Below are 17,005 nucleotides of genomic sequence, written 5' to 3'. Positions count from 1 at the left end.
CAGCCCGGCGGCCACGCTCACCGAGTCTCTGGGTAAGACCCGGGACGGCTTCGTTTTTTTGGGGTTGTGTGTAATTCTTTAGGAGAATGGCCGCCGTACGATTAAATCAGTTTAGCTGAACTCCACATTTAGATTTCCATGTGGCGGCGTCAAACTTAAAATCGCCCCCGGCTCACAAACACGTGTAACTTCCGTGTAACAACCGAAGGAAAAGTTTGAGGAGTGAGATTTTGTGCGTGCGGTTGCCATGTCTGTTTTAGATTCACCGAGTCCGTGCACAAGAATGCAAAATCGTCAGACAGAGACCAGCAGCAGTTTTTGCACATTATGCATATCGGCGTCTTAGTCTCGTGGTCTTTTGCATGCCGAGTCAAATACAGATGTTGTTAAGGAAATAGTCGCCACCGCCACGTTTCGTTTTACAGCGTGCATGATGATGATGTCATTTCTGTGTGTTTATTAAAGAGGCCTTCATCAGGAACTTCAGCGCTCCGTACAGCCTCTTGCAGAGACACCTGGTGGGAGAAGAAGACCGGAGAGGAGGAGGAGGAGAGGAGGAGGAGGAGGAGGACAAGCAGCGCTCTCATCCACACCTTCTCGTCACAGAACTGACCACTGCCTCCTTCCTGCCCTCCGTCATGGACCTCCAAAAGGTGAGTTTTAGTTGTTTTTTCACTCTGCATCCATTTGTTTGAGCTGTGGCGGAAAATATAAGTGTGTGTGTGTGTGCTCCTCTAGGATGTGCTGCTGTTCTACTACACTCAGTGGTGTGGATTTTGCTCCGTTCTCAACCACGTCATCATCCAGCTGGCCAGATTATTACAGGGAAACAGCACCATCACTGTGGCTAGGTGGAGTCTGTTTTTATGTTTATATTGCGGCAGTACTGTGTGTATATATATATATATATATATATATATATATTTTATTTTATTTTTTTCATTTTTAATATATATATACATATATATTTTTCATTTTTAATATATATATATATATATATATATATATATATATATATATATATATATATATATATATATATATATATATATAAATAAATAAATATTCTTTTTTTTGTTGGTAGTTTTAACTTCAGTGGAAAAGAAACTTTCAGTTTCAACAGTTCCACAATATGTTTCTGGTCCAACCTTTTATCTAAAAAAAGGAAGATAATTCTAATAATATAACCACATTTTTTTATTTTGTAGGGTGAATGTTGCGCGTAATGATCTTCCTTGGGAGTTCATGGTGGATCACGTTCCCTCTATTCTTCTGTTTCCCAAATACAGGTAAGCAACACAAACATTGAGATGTATTTTTACTGAAACAATTAGTCAAACAAAACAAATATGTGTCTGTGTATGTATGTATGTGTGTATATATATATATATATATATATATATATATATATATATATATATATATATATATATATATATATATATATATATATATATATATATATATATATATATATATATGTATATATATATATATATATATATGTATATATACGTGTGTGTGTGTGTATATATACGCATTAAAACAAAATGTCTTCGCATTCTGTATGAATTTCCCTTTTCTCTCTTTCTCTCTCCAAGAAAACACTCGAGTGTGAAGTTTCCTGCCGACCTGCCCATCACGTTACCCAACCTGCTTCACTTTATCCTGCAGCACGCCGACCAACCGGCGGCGGCGGCTTCTGGCGAGTCCGGCGGCGGCGGCGGCGCCGTCCTCCGCACCGAGTTCCTGGCGCTCCAGCGAGAGGTCCAGGCGCTGCGTCGCGCCCGCGAGCGTCTCTCCCAGCAGCTGGCGCAGATGTGGCGCGACGACCGGCGGCTGGCGTTCGAGGCCCTCGGCGGCTCGGAGGCCCAGAGCGCCGAGCTGCGCGGGGAACGGCGGCGCGTGGAGGAGCGGCACCGGGAGACGAGCCGGCGGCTCGGGGAGGCGGCGGGCCGGCTGCAGGAGCTGGCCGACGCCTCCCAGAGCCCGGCGGGCGAGAACACGCTGCTCGGGCTCCTGCTGAGGGTGCTGAAGGACACGACGGAGGCCAAGGGGCACCCGGAGGTGCAGAGGAAGGAGGCGGAGCCTAAAAGAAGCCATATGGCCTCCTGATCTGTCCGAACAATAAACAAAACAACCCGAAGACTGCTGCTCGGACAGATAAGGAGACACTTTAAAAAAGAAGGTGGATGGTTTGTGAGACGTAAAACGTCGTCGGGCTCATACACGAGGATGAGAATCCAGCTCCAACTGTGCTTTAAAAAAAAAAAAAAAAGTCATTTCTGTCGAAGACGTGACTCGAGTTAAAATGTTCTCCGCGGATCCTGCAGCCCGGTTCTGTGGGTTCCCCCCGAGGGACCGTTAATTCAAATAAGAGAACAAACAAACATTCGAGGGGGTTTAAATACCCCGTAGCTTACTGCACCCGTTCACAAGGTAAATTATATATATAATATAATTTCCACATCACTAATTCTATCGACCGAGTCGTGTTGTACTCGTCACTTTTTTATTAATTCCATTTTTCGTTATATCTGGGGTTTTCTTTTTGTATTCTTAATTAATTCCAGTTCCTTTCTTTTTGCCTTCCTCCTGATCAGTGTGACACTTCCTGATGTTTTTTTTGTTTTTATCACATTAAAAGCCTACGACCTAAAATAAAATGATGCCAGAGGAAGTTAAATTAAAGAAGTCCCAATATTTTATTTCCTTTTGGCTGATTATTTTTTTTTTAAAGTTTTTTATTTTTCTATTGCAGTATTCTCTGTTCTGAAAAGGTTGCCTCCAAATTTCCCCTCTAACACAATATTGTATTATACGATTATTTTATTATGTCCAAAACCTGAGTATGAAATCAATAGCCATTAAATATAAACTTGGGACACCGGCATAAATATCCCCCACAATGCCATGCGGTAGCGACAATGGGGGCGGACGTCCTCTTATGTCAAAGCATGACAATTTTTAAAGTGTACGGCATAAGATGACAATTTACTCTGCCCCGAATATATATTTGTTTTTTTTCAAATTAGTTTATCAGGCTTATGATTCCTCACAAATCTTTGTGTCGTTGGCAGGGGGGGGTTACCACGGTTACGCGTCTCCAACCAACCTCTTAAGGGGCTGTTACTTAAGGATCAATGCGTCCGAAAAGATGCATACTGCTTTTTTGGTTTTTTTTTTTTTTTTTTTTCTTTCTCACTGTGTTGAACGATAAACGTATTGATTATTTTTTGGGGGTTGTGAATAGTTTTCCTTTTTTTAATATATATATATATATATATATATATATAAATTAATATATATATATATAAATTATTATATATATTTATATATATATATATATATATATATATAAATTAATATATATATATATATATATATATATATATATATATATATATATATATATATATTAATTTATATATATATATATATATATATATATATATATATATATGAATAGTTTTCTATCTGTGGAAAAAAGTACAATAATCTATCAGGAAATGTAAACGTGGTCAAAACGGGGAGCGTTAGAAATAAAAGGCTCCTCTCTGCCACCGAGGGATCAATAAACATTATTAAACACCATCACGCTGAGAAGGTGAGAGGGCTACGAATGAAGCTGAGACCATATTTAATACTGAAGATGTGGCACCTGCTCACCGACCTGGAGGTGAGCCTTAGAGCACGCCGAGGAATTAGCAAAAACTTTCTTTCTTTCTTTCTTTCTTTTCATTAATATATATTTTTTTAAGGGATATCGTTCTTTTGTTGAACTGATCTATTTTTTTTTTTTTTTTTTTTACAGGAAACCTCAAGTCACTAAAATATTATTTCTTTGTAACTATTCAGGTATTATGAATGAAAATGCTGCAATTGTTTACATGTGAAAGATTGCACCTGTTTTTACTGATTAAAAATCTTTCAACCTATTGACCTCCACTGTTTTACTAAGGTTGGGGGGGGGGAGGGGCGGGGGCTATTCTCCTTTTTTATTGTTATCAAGTCAAGATGAACAAAACCAACAATTCATATATTCCGTTATTGCTCATGTATTCAAAAGCACGCAGGTATGAAGAGGCAAAGCACACCTGTCCGACTGCACTTGGCCCACCAGCTGATATTAAAGCTCTAACGATTAGTTGAATAATTGATTAAGTAAATAAAAAAATTCTTGATAATCTAATAATTGGATGCCATTTTTTTAAAGCAAAAAAAGCGAAGCGTTTGCTAATTTCATGCTTTCTTTAATGTGAGAATGTAATGCTTTTCTTTGTTGTGTGTGATAATAAACATAATTAGAAACAAACAATATTCAATTACTATTTATCTCATTCGGCTCAAGAAAGAATCAAGAAATTTCTTTATTTACATGTGCTGCGTTGCTATTGCACGTTAATTAAACAATCGCGGCGTCTACTTCACTTTACTGGATATGTATTCATTCGTCATTTATTACAATAAATCAGCGACGTCTTTTCTTTTCACGCGAGAGAAGAAGCGATGAGCAGCGCGAGGAGAGCGAGGGAGGAGAAGCCGGCGTCTGCTCGGAAGCGGGCGCCGTGGTTACCTGAAACGGACACACACACACACACACACACACACACACACACACACACACACACACACACACACACACACACACACACACACACACACACACAAACTCTATTTTAGACGTCGGCGGCGATCGTTCAGAAGATCTCGAGCTCGAAGGTGTCAAATTCTGTGATGAAAACTAAACGACTCGTCTCTCATTAACTCTGTTCGATGTCAAAAAATGTCAACATTTACCCTGAAAAATGTATTAAAAAATAATTGTAATCTGTGGTATTTAATCGTTATTTCACAACCAGAATATTTCTCTAAACGGCTCTTTAAAATCAAAATAACGAACTCAACAGTTTTAAGTGAAATTAGAGTTGCACTGAGACCACAAGTAATGGACCCGATGGTTAAAGATCCAAGTAGAAGACTTTTTCAGTACTCACCGGTGGTGGAGGTGGTGGTGGAGGGGGCGGTCACAGAGGGGTTGGTTGTGGAGGGGGAGGTCACAGAGGGGTTGGTTGTGGAGGGGGCGGGCACAGAGGGGTTGGTTGTGGAGGGGGCGGGCACAGAGGGGTTGGTTGTGGGCGGGGCGGTCACAGAGGGGTTGGTTGTGGGCGGGGCGGTCACAGAGGGGTTGGTTGTGGGCGGGGCGGTCACAGAGGGGTTGGTTGTGGGCGGGGCGGTCACAGAGGGGTTGGTTGTGGGCGGGGCGGTCACAGAGGGGTTGGTTGTGGGGGGGGCGGTCACAGAAGTGGGGTCGGTCGTGGGGTTGGTGGGGTCAACCCGGCCTCCCACGATCCCGACGCCCAGCGTTTCGAGCTCTAACTGGGACTGCCTGCCGATCCAGGCCTTCACCAGCGGGTTGTCTTGATACGACTGTAAATTGGGCAAGTTGGTGCCGAGCAGACCTCGAACCTCGCCGACCGTCAGGTTCTAGGGAGAAACGGAGACATTTTATATTTGCGTGCCAATAAACGCGCACTTATTTTATATTTTTTTGATCCGGCGGAACGCAACGACTGATACCGGCGACGTTGGACATACAACCACGTAACCATTAAGGTCAAAACGCACATTTAAATAAATATGAGGTACACGTTCAAGGTACTGAAATTGTAGTTCACACATGAAAGCAGCAGTAAAATAAATACAGAAACGTCATATATAATATATAAATGGTAAAAACACTGACAAGGAAGCATTTTTCTGCAAAATGAATACTTTTACTTGTGAGTGTGTCCAATATTTTTGTTTTGGTGACTATGAAGCACACACACACACACACACACACACACACACACACACTACTGACCTGTACAAGGTTCTCATCCAGACTGGTGAAGGTAGCCATGTCCATGTTGATGTTGGATGCTGCCAAACGTTTGACATAGTCTGAATCTGCGCCTCCTGCAAGGGGTCAGTAAAGAAATCATCAGCATGTGTGTGTGCGTGTGTGTGTGTGTGTGTGTGTCTGTTTGCGTACCGATGTATGGCTGCGTCAGACTGTACGAAGCAGCGCTGACCGTCGAGCGAGTGTTCGGGGCGAACGCTCGCTCGGCGATGGCGAACAGTTCTCTCTTTTTCTCCGCGGTGCAGTTGTTCAGCGTCAGGGCGCCGGCGTCTCTGCAGGTAGACACGGACGGAGCGAGAGGTGAGGACTTAGACACGTCTGGTTAGTGCACGAGTGTGCAATACTGCCTTATTTTAAATATATATATTTATTTTTATAGTATATTTCTATAGTATTATATATTTAAGTTGTTGTAATTCTGTGTGGAAGGAGGACCGAGCAAAGTAAGATGTTCACTGCACGGAGTAACTGTGACAATAAAATATCTTGGAACTTGAATGATGAACTTAAAATATGAGTTACTTAGATAGTTCTAGGTCTCTGGCCTCTCTCTCCGTCTACATACAGAGCCTCCTGCAGACATCTCTGAATGTTCTTTAGTTTCATCTCCACACTACAAAGTCTCTTAAAAGACACTAGAGCATTTAAATGACTCACAGATAAGGCAGTAAAGTGCTAGTTTGAGTAAATATGCAAATATAACATGATCTAACAATTACTGCGAGAGGGATACGTAAAATAATTAAAATAAAACCTCCGCTTTCGTCATCTGCACGGGAGCAACGACGCCGAATACGGTCTGGACTCAGGGGTCCTGGTACCCGGTTCTGACTCCTCACCTGATGCTCTGCTGGGAGATGTTGTTCAGAACGTCGACGTCCAGGGAGCACAGGTTGGCTCCGCCCACGGCGTTGAGCTCATCGCGGCCCAGCTCGTTACCGGCGTGACTCAGGTACTTGGAGACGACGGCCTTCGCCTGGACCGCGAGAAGAGAAAAAAGAAAACGTTCCTCACACACACACACACACACATGAGCAAACCCCCCCCCCCCCCCAGAGCATTTCATTCAACCTCGTCTGCTGCTCACCAGGCTCGGGTCCCACGGCCCGTTGGACGAGTCCATCAGACTGGCGAGCGTGTCGATCTGAGTGACGGCCCACGCGTCGACGTCGGCCGCGGTTGCCACGCGGGACGCCGGGCCCAAGAGCTGGACCTGGTCCTCTGGCACGGTCGAGTAAATCTACATTAAAAAAATAGGACAGTGACTATCTCTCCCACGAGCAGAGGATCAGAGTCGGGTTTGTTTTGAATCTTTTGTGTTTTAAAGGAAGAAGACGCAGAAAGTGAAGAGAAAACACACAAGTTGCTGAATAGGTCCTTCAAAGTAGGTTAAAAAAACAACTGCTTTTCTTCGTGTTTATTGATTTTAACATGTTATTTAGATATATCTACTTACATTTGATTAATTCAATGTTCAAAATATCAAAATAAAAAAATCCCCCAAAAAATGTTTCAAAATTAAATACATTTTCAATCTAAAAATCCCCAAAAAATTCTTAACAATTTAAAAATGAAATACATTTTCGATCTAAAAACTTAAATGTTTAGAAATTTAAAAGTTTAGAAATATAAAAATTAAAAAATGTAAAAGGTTTAAGAAATAAGACATTTAGATTTAAAAAAAAAAAAAGATTTAACATTTACAATTTAAAAAAAAAAAGATTTAACATTTACAATTTTTTTTATTCGTACATTTAAAAATCGGAACATTTGAAAATCTCAAAAATTTGAAGATTTAAGAATGTTTAAATGTTACCAATTTAAAATGTGTAATTAACAAATTTAAACAAATTAAAAATGTAATTTAAGCGTTTAAAAAAATAAAAATAAAATATAATAAAAGGTTTTCTATCAAATGGCATTACTGAGCGCCCACAATCCAACCATCAGTGGCAGAACGAAATACAGTTATAACAAATATTTTCCAATAGAAGTTGTGAGTACTGTCCCCAATTTATACTGTTTTTTGTGTGAACTGTTCCTATTGGATAAAAAAATTGACTGACAGGCCTGAACCTAAAAAAAAACCCCACATTTACAAACCAGTCCCGTCTTCCCGTCGCCTACCTCTCTCAACTTTCTCAGAACGATCCGGAGGTACTCCTCCTGGTCCACCTTCTCGGTGATGGCCTCCAGGTTGTCCCTAACGGTCGAGGCGTTGAGGCAGCTGTCGAACTGAGTTATGTCGTCGTAGTCGAAGGGGAAAATGTCATCGCTGATGGTCACCTGGGTGATCGCTCCCACAGTGCACTCATTTACTAAAAAAAAACAAAAAACACATTGGGTTAAAATAGTGACTTCAAGAAGAGAGAAGAGCAGAATAACGGAGAGAGACTCACCGGTTGATCTCTTGGACCTATTTATAATCGACTTCCTCATTTCCTTCTTCAGGCTCCTCCTCTTCTGTCTGTCCACCCCGTTGCTCTGAAGAACCTCCAGGAAGTACCTCAAGAAGTTCTGCTTCGTTATCTGCCCCCCGAGGGAATTAAAAAAATAAACTTAAAAAACAAAAAACATCACCGACCTCCATCCCAACACCAAGCAGGGGGTGACTTAATAGACAAATGTGTCCATTCACGCGTTCGCTATGCTCACTTTGTCAAAGTTCTCGTAGAAGGTCGAGGTCAGGTACAGCGGTAACATCCCCAGGTCCTCCAGAGTCGATTCGTTCCACGTTGACGGAGCCCTGGTTATTAAAAAAGTGACGTAAAGAGTGTAAAAACAAGACCGTAAACTGAAATGGAAACTTAGAAATCATAATTTAGTGGGTAACACACACGTCTGCCAATGCTAATACATACAAGGAAAAGGGTTAATGCTAATGCTAACTAATAGACGCGTTGCTCCTGCGCGTCGACGTACCCGTACTGCGTCTCCCCGCTGCTCAGCAGAGCTTCAACGGCGGCCGCTTGAGCGCCGGTGAGGTCCGGGCAGTCCTTGAGCCGGTCCAAGATGGACGGGTCGGAGTTCTGGATGTAGGAACTGTTCAGGGTGCAGCACATGTTTCCCAACACCGATATGTTGTCCTCGGTCAAACTCGTGTTCGCTATGCCCTGAGATAAATAGAACGGAAAATTATAAATTGCAGTTTTGAATATTAAAAGGACAAAAATGTTCTAATCTCTTTTGGTACTTCCCCGTTTAGCCGTAGCGTAGCGCTAACGACTAACGGAAAGCCCCACGCGGCTATCGGAAAATGCTAACAATAATGTTAAAAACTCAGTTTTTAACATTATTTAACAGTCAGTGAAATAATCTAATTTTCTGTGGATAGCTTCGGTCTTCATTGAAATCATCCAATTGAGAGGAACCTTTATTTAGCTCCAATTGACTCCTGAAATACACATTTTAAGTGCACTCTAATGGTGGTTCTCACCAGGCAGCTCGCGGCGTTGACGAACAGGGCGGTCCTGTTGTGGCTGAGGGTCGGGGAGAAGACGGAGAAGTCGGCGTCCGCCAGCTCTTCGAAATAGGACCTGCAGTTGGCCGCCGGCACCAGGGAGGAGTAGCTGCAATGTCACGAGGGGGGGGGGGGGGACGAGAGAGTGACGGACGGTCACGAAAAACTGGTCTGACTTTAAACAAAAAAAACACCTCGTTTCATTTTAACCAACCAAACTCACTCGTAGTACAGCATCACGTCGGGAGGGTAGAGGTCGAAGGCGGCGACGTCCGGGTCTCCTTTGATGTGGTTGTACATGCAGGTCAACTGTTGGCGAGATTGAGCACATGCTCGTTGTAAATGCTGTACGTGACGTCTGTGTTGTTTATTATATATGTGATATATACATATTTTAAATATCTCGGCACATCCCCTCACCTGAGTCTCCTCCAGGGGGACCTTGTTCTCGCCTTTCCTCCGACAGGCTTTGATGAGCTTCTTGATCTGCTCCGCCTTAACGGCCCTCACCCCGGTGCACGTGAACCCTTGCAGCACAGAGGACGACAAACTACACGCACACACACACACACACACACACACACACACATTGTATGTTACATACATGTTCAGACACACCTGCAGGACATTTTCTTGTTGATATTTCGTGCTCCAAGACTCACTTGTTTGGACCTCCCAGCGCGTCGGTCGCAGATTCCACAGCCATCACGTCGAAGAACAACTCAACCTAAAAGAATAAATACACACACACACGGGGCTTATCTGAAATGCACAGCAGGTGTGTGTGTGTGTGTGTGTGTGTGTGTATGTCAGTGTTGCATCCTCCCTACTTGCTGGCGGTTCCATTTCTTCTGGTTGAGTTTCTTGATGACGCTGGCGTTGTTCGAGAAGCCCTGCAGAAGAGCGCGAGGGATCTGAGAGGCCATTTCATCCGGAACGTTCTGTATGATCGCCTCGTTGTCGCTGTCCGCCGATATGATCTGGGGAGGGGGATCGGGGGGGTCGGGGGGGGGAGTTAAACATGTGTGTGTGTTTCACCAGCGGTGATGTTGTCTTGGAGGACACGTCCACATCGCTGCAGACACTGAATGTGGAGCATCAGTGAAGTGTTCAAGTGAGACTTGAAGCGAGGCTTTGAATGTTGGAGGATAGTTTAATGCCACACGTTCTGCAAACAGCTGTTTCTCAAAGGTTTATGATGAATTAAAGAAATATCTGACAGTTTAATAGAGATTTAAACAGGCTGCTTTCCTCTAAAGATGAACAAGAAACTTTTTAATTTGCGCTCCGTGCCGACTTCCATTAATAATTACCGGCAACATATGGACTGATCTTTACATATCTGGACAAAAGCTCACAGTTATTATTGTTATTATAACATTATTCAAATAGCCCCCTGTGGTGGCTTAGATTCACCATTTCTAGTTTGGGTATGCAACTTTCAAGCCGCGGGCTAAAAAAATAGGTTAGTTTTGGAGAGGTTAAAAAACATTATTTTGGGGTGAATCACAGTCTGTGAGTCTGTAATCCATAATCAATGTACTGTCTTCTCTCTGCGTATGAAAACATCTGGACGTCTGCGACGTTTACTCCCTTCATTTCCGCCAAGAAAGTTTTTTTTTTATTTGTATTTTTCTGAATGAAGGCTCTCAGGATGTTGCAAATAAACTCTAAATCTATAAAAAAAAGGTTCCATACCTGAGAAACAAAGGTCTGCTGGACGATCAGCGGAGCGGACCTGATGTGCTCCAGAAACGAGGGGTCCTTGGACACGGCGAGCAGCTCGGCGCCGCTGATGGCGCCCATATCTTTGGCGGGTACGCCCGCGACGAGAGAGCCCAGCGTCAACAACGTCGTGCTGTTGATCTGTTGGGGACGGAGGACGCGGGCGAGTTCAGCTTGTGTGAATTACAATAAAACGACCACAGAGAAACGGTGGCGGCGGCGGCGGCGGGCGGCTAACCTCGAAAGCCCCCGACGACATCAGCGACTGGACGATGGCCTTGGCCTGACCTTCGTTCCAGCCCGTCACGTTACCCAGAGTGCCGAGGGAAGCCAACATCTGCTGAGGGGTTATGCTCTTTATCTGCCCGGTGGACATGCCGGTGCTTTGGTTGCCGAGGGCCGCGATGGCCCCGGCGTCGATGTCGTTGCCGAGGTTACCGGCCAAAGCTGCGGAGACCTACGACGGAAAAAAAAAAATATATATTATTATATATTATATTTCTGCGTAAAGTAGATTTTTTTAGTATTTACTCTACATTTTGGTACTTCTGCCATTAAAAGCTTATAAAATGCAATTATGTACCAAAACGAAAGCAACACACGATATTTTTTAGCAATGAGGAGGTCCACAGCCCCCCCCCCCCCCCCCCCAACACTAGATGAATCCACAGCCCCCCCCCCCCCCCCCCCCCCCCCCCCCAACACTAGATGAATACGCTGCTCTGGTGTATTCAGGTGCTCCTCACCTGTGGGTCCAGGGACACGCAGACGGCGGTCAGGTTCTGAAGGACTATCATGCTTTCCTTCGCTGTCAGCTGGCTGAACGCCAGACCGGGAGCGACGCACTGACACAGCAGAGGGAGCCTGCAGGGGAGAATCGTACTTTAAGTCATTTTGCATCCCTTTTTAGACATTTCGCATCTATTTTTGCGTCTTTTTTTTCTGAGTTTGGGTCATTTAAGTGTCTGTCGGTCATTTTGAGTCTATTTTCAGCCCCCCCCCCCCGGTAGGCCCCGGTCAGTAATCCATCCATGCCGTTCATGCATGTATTCATGATGACGCGTGAGGTGCTTGTTCTCGCTCACAGTAAGGGGTTGAAGTTGGCGTCCTGTCGATAAACCAGCTCCGTGTAGTAGTTGGTGAGGTTGGCGGGCAAAGCGGCGTGGTCGAGGAGGGCGATGTTCAGGGGGTTCACCGCGAACACCTGGATGACCTGCGGAGCACGGCGAGAGGCTTCGTGAACATCATTCATTCTTTTGATTTCCATCCCAGTGAACAAAAAAAGCGGTTTTAAGAGTTCCCCGTTCACGGGTTCAGTACCTTCGCCGAGCCGAACGTCTGCAGATCCCCCAGCGTGAGGAAAGGCATGAAGGGGCCGACGTACTCAGCAAACCAGGCGGTGGAGTTGAGTTCTGGGTCGCTGGCGTCGTAGCATCTCGGTGCCGTCGCTGCAACGACAGGTTTTTACATATTTATGCGTTATAATCTGCTTAAAGCGCTGCGTAAATATAATTCTATTACATTTATAAATAGCCACAATTGCATACTTCGTAATTGCCGCTCACTCACAGACATGCAAGTATTATTATCATATTATTCCCATAGTTGTAATACATTAAAATGCATTATAATCACTAGTTTAATGCATTATAATGTGATTATAAGTTACTCTTTGTTTGCTTAAAGTAAAGTGAAAAATATCATTAAATATATGCGAGAAAAAGATGTTCTTATAGCGCATTATAAAAGTGATTATAATGTGACCAGCAATTATGAAGTATTATGATTCTTGACCTCATAACACATAAAAAATGCTTTATAACGTGTTAATAATATAAAATATATAATTATGCAGTGCTGTAAGCAGATTATAATGCAAGACAAGGTATTTTTATAATATTAGCAGCTCTCGAGATAAAAAAAAAACAGGTTCCTGAAGGGGTCTTAAAAGTTGCCGAATCTAGTGAGAAAGTTGCTTGAGTTGAGCAACACAGTTCAAGTCGAGCTGTGCGCGTTAGAGACTGACCTGAGGTCAGGTAGGCCCTGATGCTGTCGAACACATCACTCCTCACAAAGTCTGCGCCAGTGTAGTTGTATTCACCCAGAACCGAAACTCTGAAATACAAAACACATGATTTTTAAAACATCCCAAAATATATATTTAAAAAAAAGAAAACTGAGTCTAAAGTGTCGTGAAAACCACACGTACAGTTTTTGGAAGGCCAGGCAGGAGGCGTTGCGTGTGCTATCGGGGCCGATCAGACCCTTCGTGAGGAAGACCAGGTAGTTTTGGAGACGTCGGTCAAACCAGGCGCTGACCTCCGACCTCTCGGAGCTGCCGAGCGCCACGGGCCAGACGCAAGGCAGCGTGAGCCGCCGCACCCCCTCCGGGAGAGACTCCTGTAGGGACAGTTACGACATCATGACTATGTGTGTGTGTGTGCGTGTGTGTGTGTGTGTGTGTGTGTGTGTGTGCTACATACGGTCTCCAGGAACGTGGCCGTCTGCTCGTAGTTGTCGTAGATCACACAGAGCGCTGCGTCGTCGTCGACGACGTCGTCGGGGCGACGGAGGAAATCTCCAAGAGCCGACGGAGGCACGGAGTTCAGCAGCTGGAGGAGCAGCAGAGAGGAAACAAGTCATCCTCTCGTCCGTTCATAACCTCGCAGCGGTATTTAGTTTTTTTTGGGGAAACACCGACCTGATGCATCCTGTCGCGAGGCATGAGGGACAGGAAGGTGGTCAGGTTGGGGAACTGGAAGCCCAGGAAAGAGCGCTCCAGGAAACTGTAGAAGCTCTGGTTGTTGTCGTCCTGGTAGCAGGTGAGCGGTGTAGGCCCTAAACGAGGGAACAAGGGAAGGAGGGAACGAGGGAACGAGGGAACGAGGGAACGAGGGAACGAGGGAACGAGGGAAGGAGGAGTTGAATTGAAATGAAGGCTGAATGTTTGGTCTCAAAGATGGTTCTGGACAACATACAAATGTTATTGAGAGTTTAAAAAAAAAAGGGGGGAGGTGTATATAACATTTACAAAAAATATGCAATCCTTGGTTTCTATTTTTTTCTCACTTGAAAATAAAGAAATATGAAGCGCCGCTGAGGATCAGAGGGCTAATACGAAGCAGTAAAATGTATAATATAACTAAGGACATACCCACCAGTCACCACTAGAGGGATACACGTGCCCAAATCTAAGCCTTTAGTCATGATGATTCATAGTTAAATTACTTTCTATCTTTATCCAGTCAACAACAGAATGAATTCCTTCGTATTTCATAAGTAAATAATTAAATGTCATATCGATAAAGCTTAGAAACTTAGAGGAATAAGTGTATGAGGCAAATACTAACGTATATTTGATAGTGAAGCGATGACATAATATATATATATACATATATATATATATATATATATATATATATATATATATATATATATATACATAATGCATCCTTTTGTAACAGTAACCACTCAGAGCTGTTACGGCTTCCTTTCAGTGTGCTTGCTGTACCTTTGAGGGTCTGAACGATGTGGTCGTAGATTTCTTTCTTTGTATCTTCGCTGAGAGAGGAGATTGTTGAATTCAGCTCCCCGACTCTGAAATGAAATAAATTGAATACAATAAAAAAAAAAAAATGTTTTACTGTAAGACTACGATAGATCTTGTTTTCAACACTCAATTTCAATTGATTCCAATTAAATCTCTATTTTTGCGGGACTCACCCCTGCTGCTCGATGCTGCAGTTGTTTCTTCCCGACAGTATTCTGAAGAACGGCGCAACGTGCGCCGGCGACAGGTTGACCAGCAGGGGGCGCAGTCGGGCGCGGAGCCACAGCGAAACCTCCGAGTCGGCCACCGAGGGGTCGGAGAGGTTCGCTCGATCGAACACGACCTGCAACATGGCCGACCTCACCTCCGAGGGGAGGTTGCTTTCATTACCCTGCAGGGAAAGAGAAACGATCAAAATAAGAGTTAAAAAAATATATATATATATATATATATATCAGTAAAGAGACGACAAAGAGCAGCTTTTAGAAATAAGTTTTTAACCCTATGTTTTAGCTGAAGGCTTTTCAATTCATGTTAAAACGTTCATAGGAAATGTATAAATTGTGATATATTCACAATCAATAAATTCAATAAACCCTGATGAATAGCAGCCCACGGATTGTAGCCACCTTGCCCGGACAAGGGAAACCGGGGCACCCTCCCGGAGCCAGACCCAGGAGGGGAGCTCGTCGGCGAGCGTCTGGTGGCCGGGCTTTCACCCATGGGGCCCGGTCGGGCTCAGCCCGAAAGAACAACATGGAGCAGCTGTCACCCTGTGGACCCACCACCCGCAGGGTGAATTATCGGGGTCGGGTGCTATGCAGACCGGGCGGCGGGCCAGGCGGGAGACCTGGGCGGGCCGATCGCCGGCAGCATAGACTAGCTCTAGGGACGTGGAACGTCACCTCACTAGCGGGGAAAGAGCCGGAGCTGGTGCAGGAGGTGGAGCGGTACCAGCTAGATATAGTTGGGCTCACCTCCACGCACAGCATGGGCTCTGGAACCAAGCTCCTGGAGAAGGGTTGGACTTTGTCCTTTTCTGGAGTTGCCCAGGGTGAGAGGCGCCGGGCGGGAGTGGGGATACTCACGAGCCCCCGGCTGAGCGCCGCTGTGTTGGAGTTTTCCCCGGGGAACGAGAGGGTCGCCTCCCTGCGCCTACGGGTTGCGGGGAGTAAGGCTCTGACTGTTGTTTGTGCTTATGCACCGAACAGCATTTCGGAGTATCCGGCCTTCTTGGAGTCGGTGGGAGGGGTCCTGGAAAGGGCGCCGCCTGCCGACTCCATAGTTCTCCTGGGAGACTTCAACGCTCACGTGGGCAATGACAGAGAAACCTGGCGGGGCGTGATTGGGAGGAACGGCTTGCCCGATCTGAACCCGAATGGTGTTTTGTTGTTGGACTTCTGTGCTAGCCACAGTTTGTCCATAACGAACACCATGTTCGAACATAAGGTGGCTCATAAGTGTACCTGGTACCAGAACACCTTAGGCCGGAGATCAATGATCGACTTTGTAATCGTATCATCTGATCTGCGGCCGTATGTCTTGGACACTCGGGTGAAGAGAGGAGCAGAGCTGTCAACTGATCACCACCTGGTGGTGAGTTGGATCAGATGGCGGGGGACTCGGCTAGAGAGACCTGGCAAGCCCAAACGTGTAGTGAGGGTGAACTGGGAACGTCTGGCAGAGGATCCTGTCCGGGAGGTCTTCAACTCCCACCTCCGGAAGAACTTCTCACAAATCCCGAGGGAGGCTGGGGACATGGAATCCGAGTGGATCCTTGTTCAAAGCCTCTATTGTGGACGCGGCTGCTCGGGGCTGTGGCCGGAAGGTCATCGGTGCCTGTCGTGGCGGCAACCCTAGAACCCGGTGGTGGACACCGGGGGTGAGGGTAGCCGTCAAACTGAAGAAGGAGGCCTTTCGGGCCTGGCTGGCCCAGGGGTCTCCTGAAGCAGCTGACGGGTACCGGCGGGCCAAAAGGGCTGCAGCGACGATGGTCGCGGAGGCTAAAACTCGGGCATGGGAGGAGTTCGGGGAGGCCATGGAGAAGGACTTTCGGTTGGCCTCAAGGAAGTTCTGGCAAACCATCCGACGGCTCAGGAAGGGAAAGCAGGGTCTACCCCAGGCTGTTTTCAGCAGGGGGGGGAACTGCTGACCCGGACTGGGGACATCGTCGGGCGGTGGAAAGAGCACTTTGAGGAACTCCTAAACCCGGCCAACATGTCCCCCGGAGAGGGGGCAGCGCCGGAAGACTTTGGGGTGGATTCACCCATATCCCTGGCAGAGGTCGCTAAGGTAGTCAAAAAGCTCCTTGGTGGCAAGGCGCCAGGGGTGGATGAGATCCGCCCTGAGATGCTGAAAGCGCTGG

The 17,005-nt window shown here is 45.3% G+C and overlaps 2 protein-coding genes across 4 annotated transcripts in view; one reads left to right on the top strand and one right to left on the bottom strand.

Annotated features, from left to right (window-relative positions):
* The window catches only part of txndc11 (thioredoxin domain containing 11), a 7,996-nt gene extending 5,288 nt beyond the window's left edge, over positions 1-2,708 (top strand). For both annotated transcript variants that reach the window (XM_034559126.1, XM_034559207.1), the window contains exons 9-13: positions 1-32; positions 466-653; positions 739-851; positions 1,209-1,289; positions 1,602-2,708. The exon at positions 1-32 is cut by the window's left edge and continues 635 nt beyond it. In XM_034559126.1, coding sequence (XP_034415017.1) covers positions 1-32; positions 466-653; positions 739-851; positions 1,209-1,289; positions 1,602-2,115 — 928 coding nt within the window. In that variant the 3' untranslated portion in view covers positions 2,116-2,708. The remainder of the gene's footprint in view (positions 33-465; positions 654-738; positions 852-1,208; positions 1,290-1,601) is intronic.
* Positions 2,709-4,352: 1,644 nt separating this feature from the next.
* The window catches only part of LOC117747873, a 29,502-nt gene continuing 16,849 nt past the window's right edge, over positions 4,353-17,005 (bottom strand). Inside the window, exons 29-54 of one of the 2 annotated variants that reach the window (XM_034557407.1) lie at positions 14,814-15,031; positions 14,602-14,687; positions 13,792-13,928; positions 13,574-13,702; positions 13,300-13,490; positions 13,117-13,205; positions 12,411-12,538; positions 12,176-12,303; positions 11,837-11,954; positions 11,329-11,547; positions 11,064-11,231; positions 10,196-10,345; positions 10,028-10,092; positions 9,786-9,915; positions 9,589-9,674; positions 9,342-9,474; positions 8,828-9,018; positions 8,561-8,651; positions 8,305-8,434; positions 8,033-8,223; positions 6,993-7,145; positions 6,745-6,881; positions 6,038-6,177; positions 5,867-5,961; positions 4,996-5,487; positions 4,353-4,574 (exon numbers count right to left, since the gene is read on the bottom strand). In XM_034557407.1, coding sequence (XP_034413298.1) covers positions 4,491-4,574; positions 4,996-5,487; positions 5,867-5,961; positions 6,038-6,177; positions 6,745-6,881; positions 6,993-7,145; positions 8,033-8,223; positions 8,305-8,434; positions 8,561-8,651; positions 8,828-9,018; positions 9,342-9,474; positions 9,589-9,674; positions 9,786-9,915; positions 10,028-10,092; positions 10,196-10,345; positions 11,064-11,231; positions 11,329-11,547; positions 11,837-11,954; positions 12,176-12,303; positions 12,411-12,538; positions 13,117-13,205; positions 13,300-13,490; positions 13,574-13,702; positions 13,792-13,928; positions 14,602-14,687; positions 14,814-15,031 — 3,879 coding nt within the window. In that variant the 3' untranslated portion in view covers positions 4,353-4,490. Of the gene's footprint in view, positions 4,577-4,995; positions 5,488-5,866; positions 5,962-6,037; positions 6,178-6,744; positions 6,882-6,992; positions 7,146-8,032; positions 8,224-8,304; positions 8,435-8,560; positions 8,652-8,827; positions 9,019-9,341; positions 9,475-9,588; positions 9,675-9,785; positions 9,916-10,027; positions 10,093-10,195; positions 10,346-11,063; positions 11,232-11,328; positions 11,548-11,836; positions 11,955-12,175; positions 12,304-12,410; positions 12,539-13,116; positions 13,206-13,299; positions 13,491-13,573; positions 13,703-13,791; positions 13,929-14,601; positions 14,688-14,813; positions 15,032-17,005 lie in introns of both variants that reach the window. The other variant, XM_034557492.1, reaches the window with a different exon arrangement.

This window comes from Cyclopterus lumpus, chromosome 1, assembly GCF_009769545.1.
Source record: "Cyclopterus lumpus isolate fCycLum1 chromosome 1, fCycLum1.pri, whole genome shotgun sequence".
Classification (NCBI taxonomy): Eukaryota; Metazoa; Chordata; class Actinopteri; order Perciformes; family Cyclopteridae; genus Cyclopterus; species Cyclopterus lumpus.
This window is presented reverse-complemented; position numbering and strand designations above follow the sequence as displayed.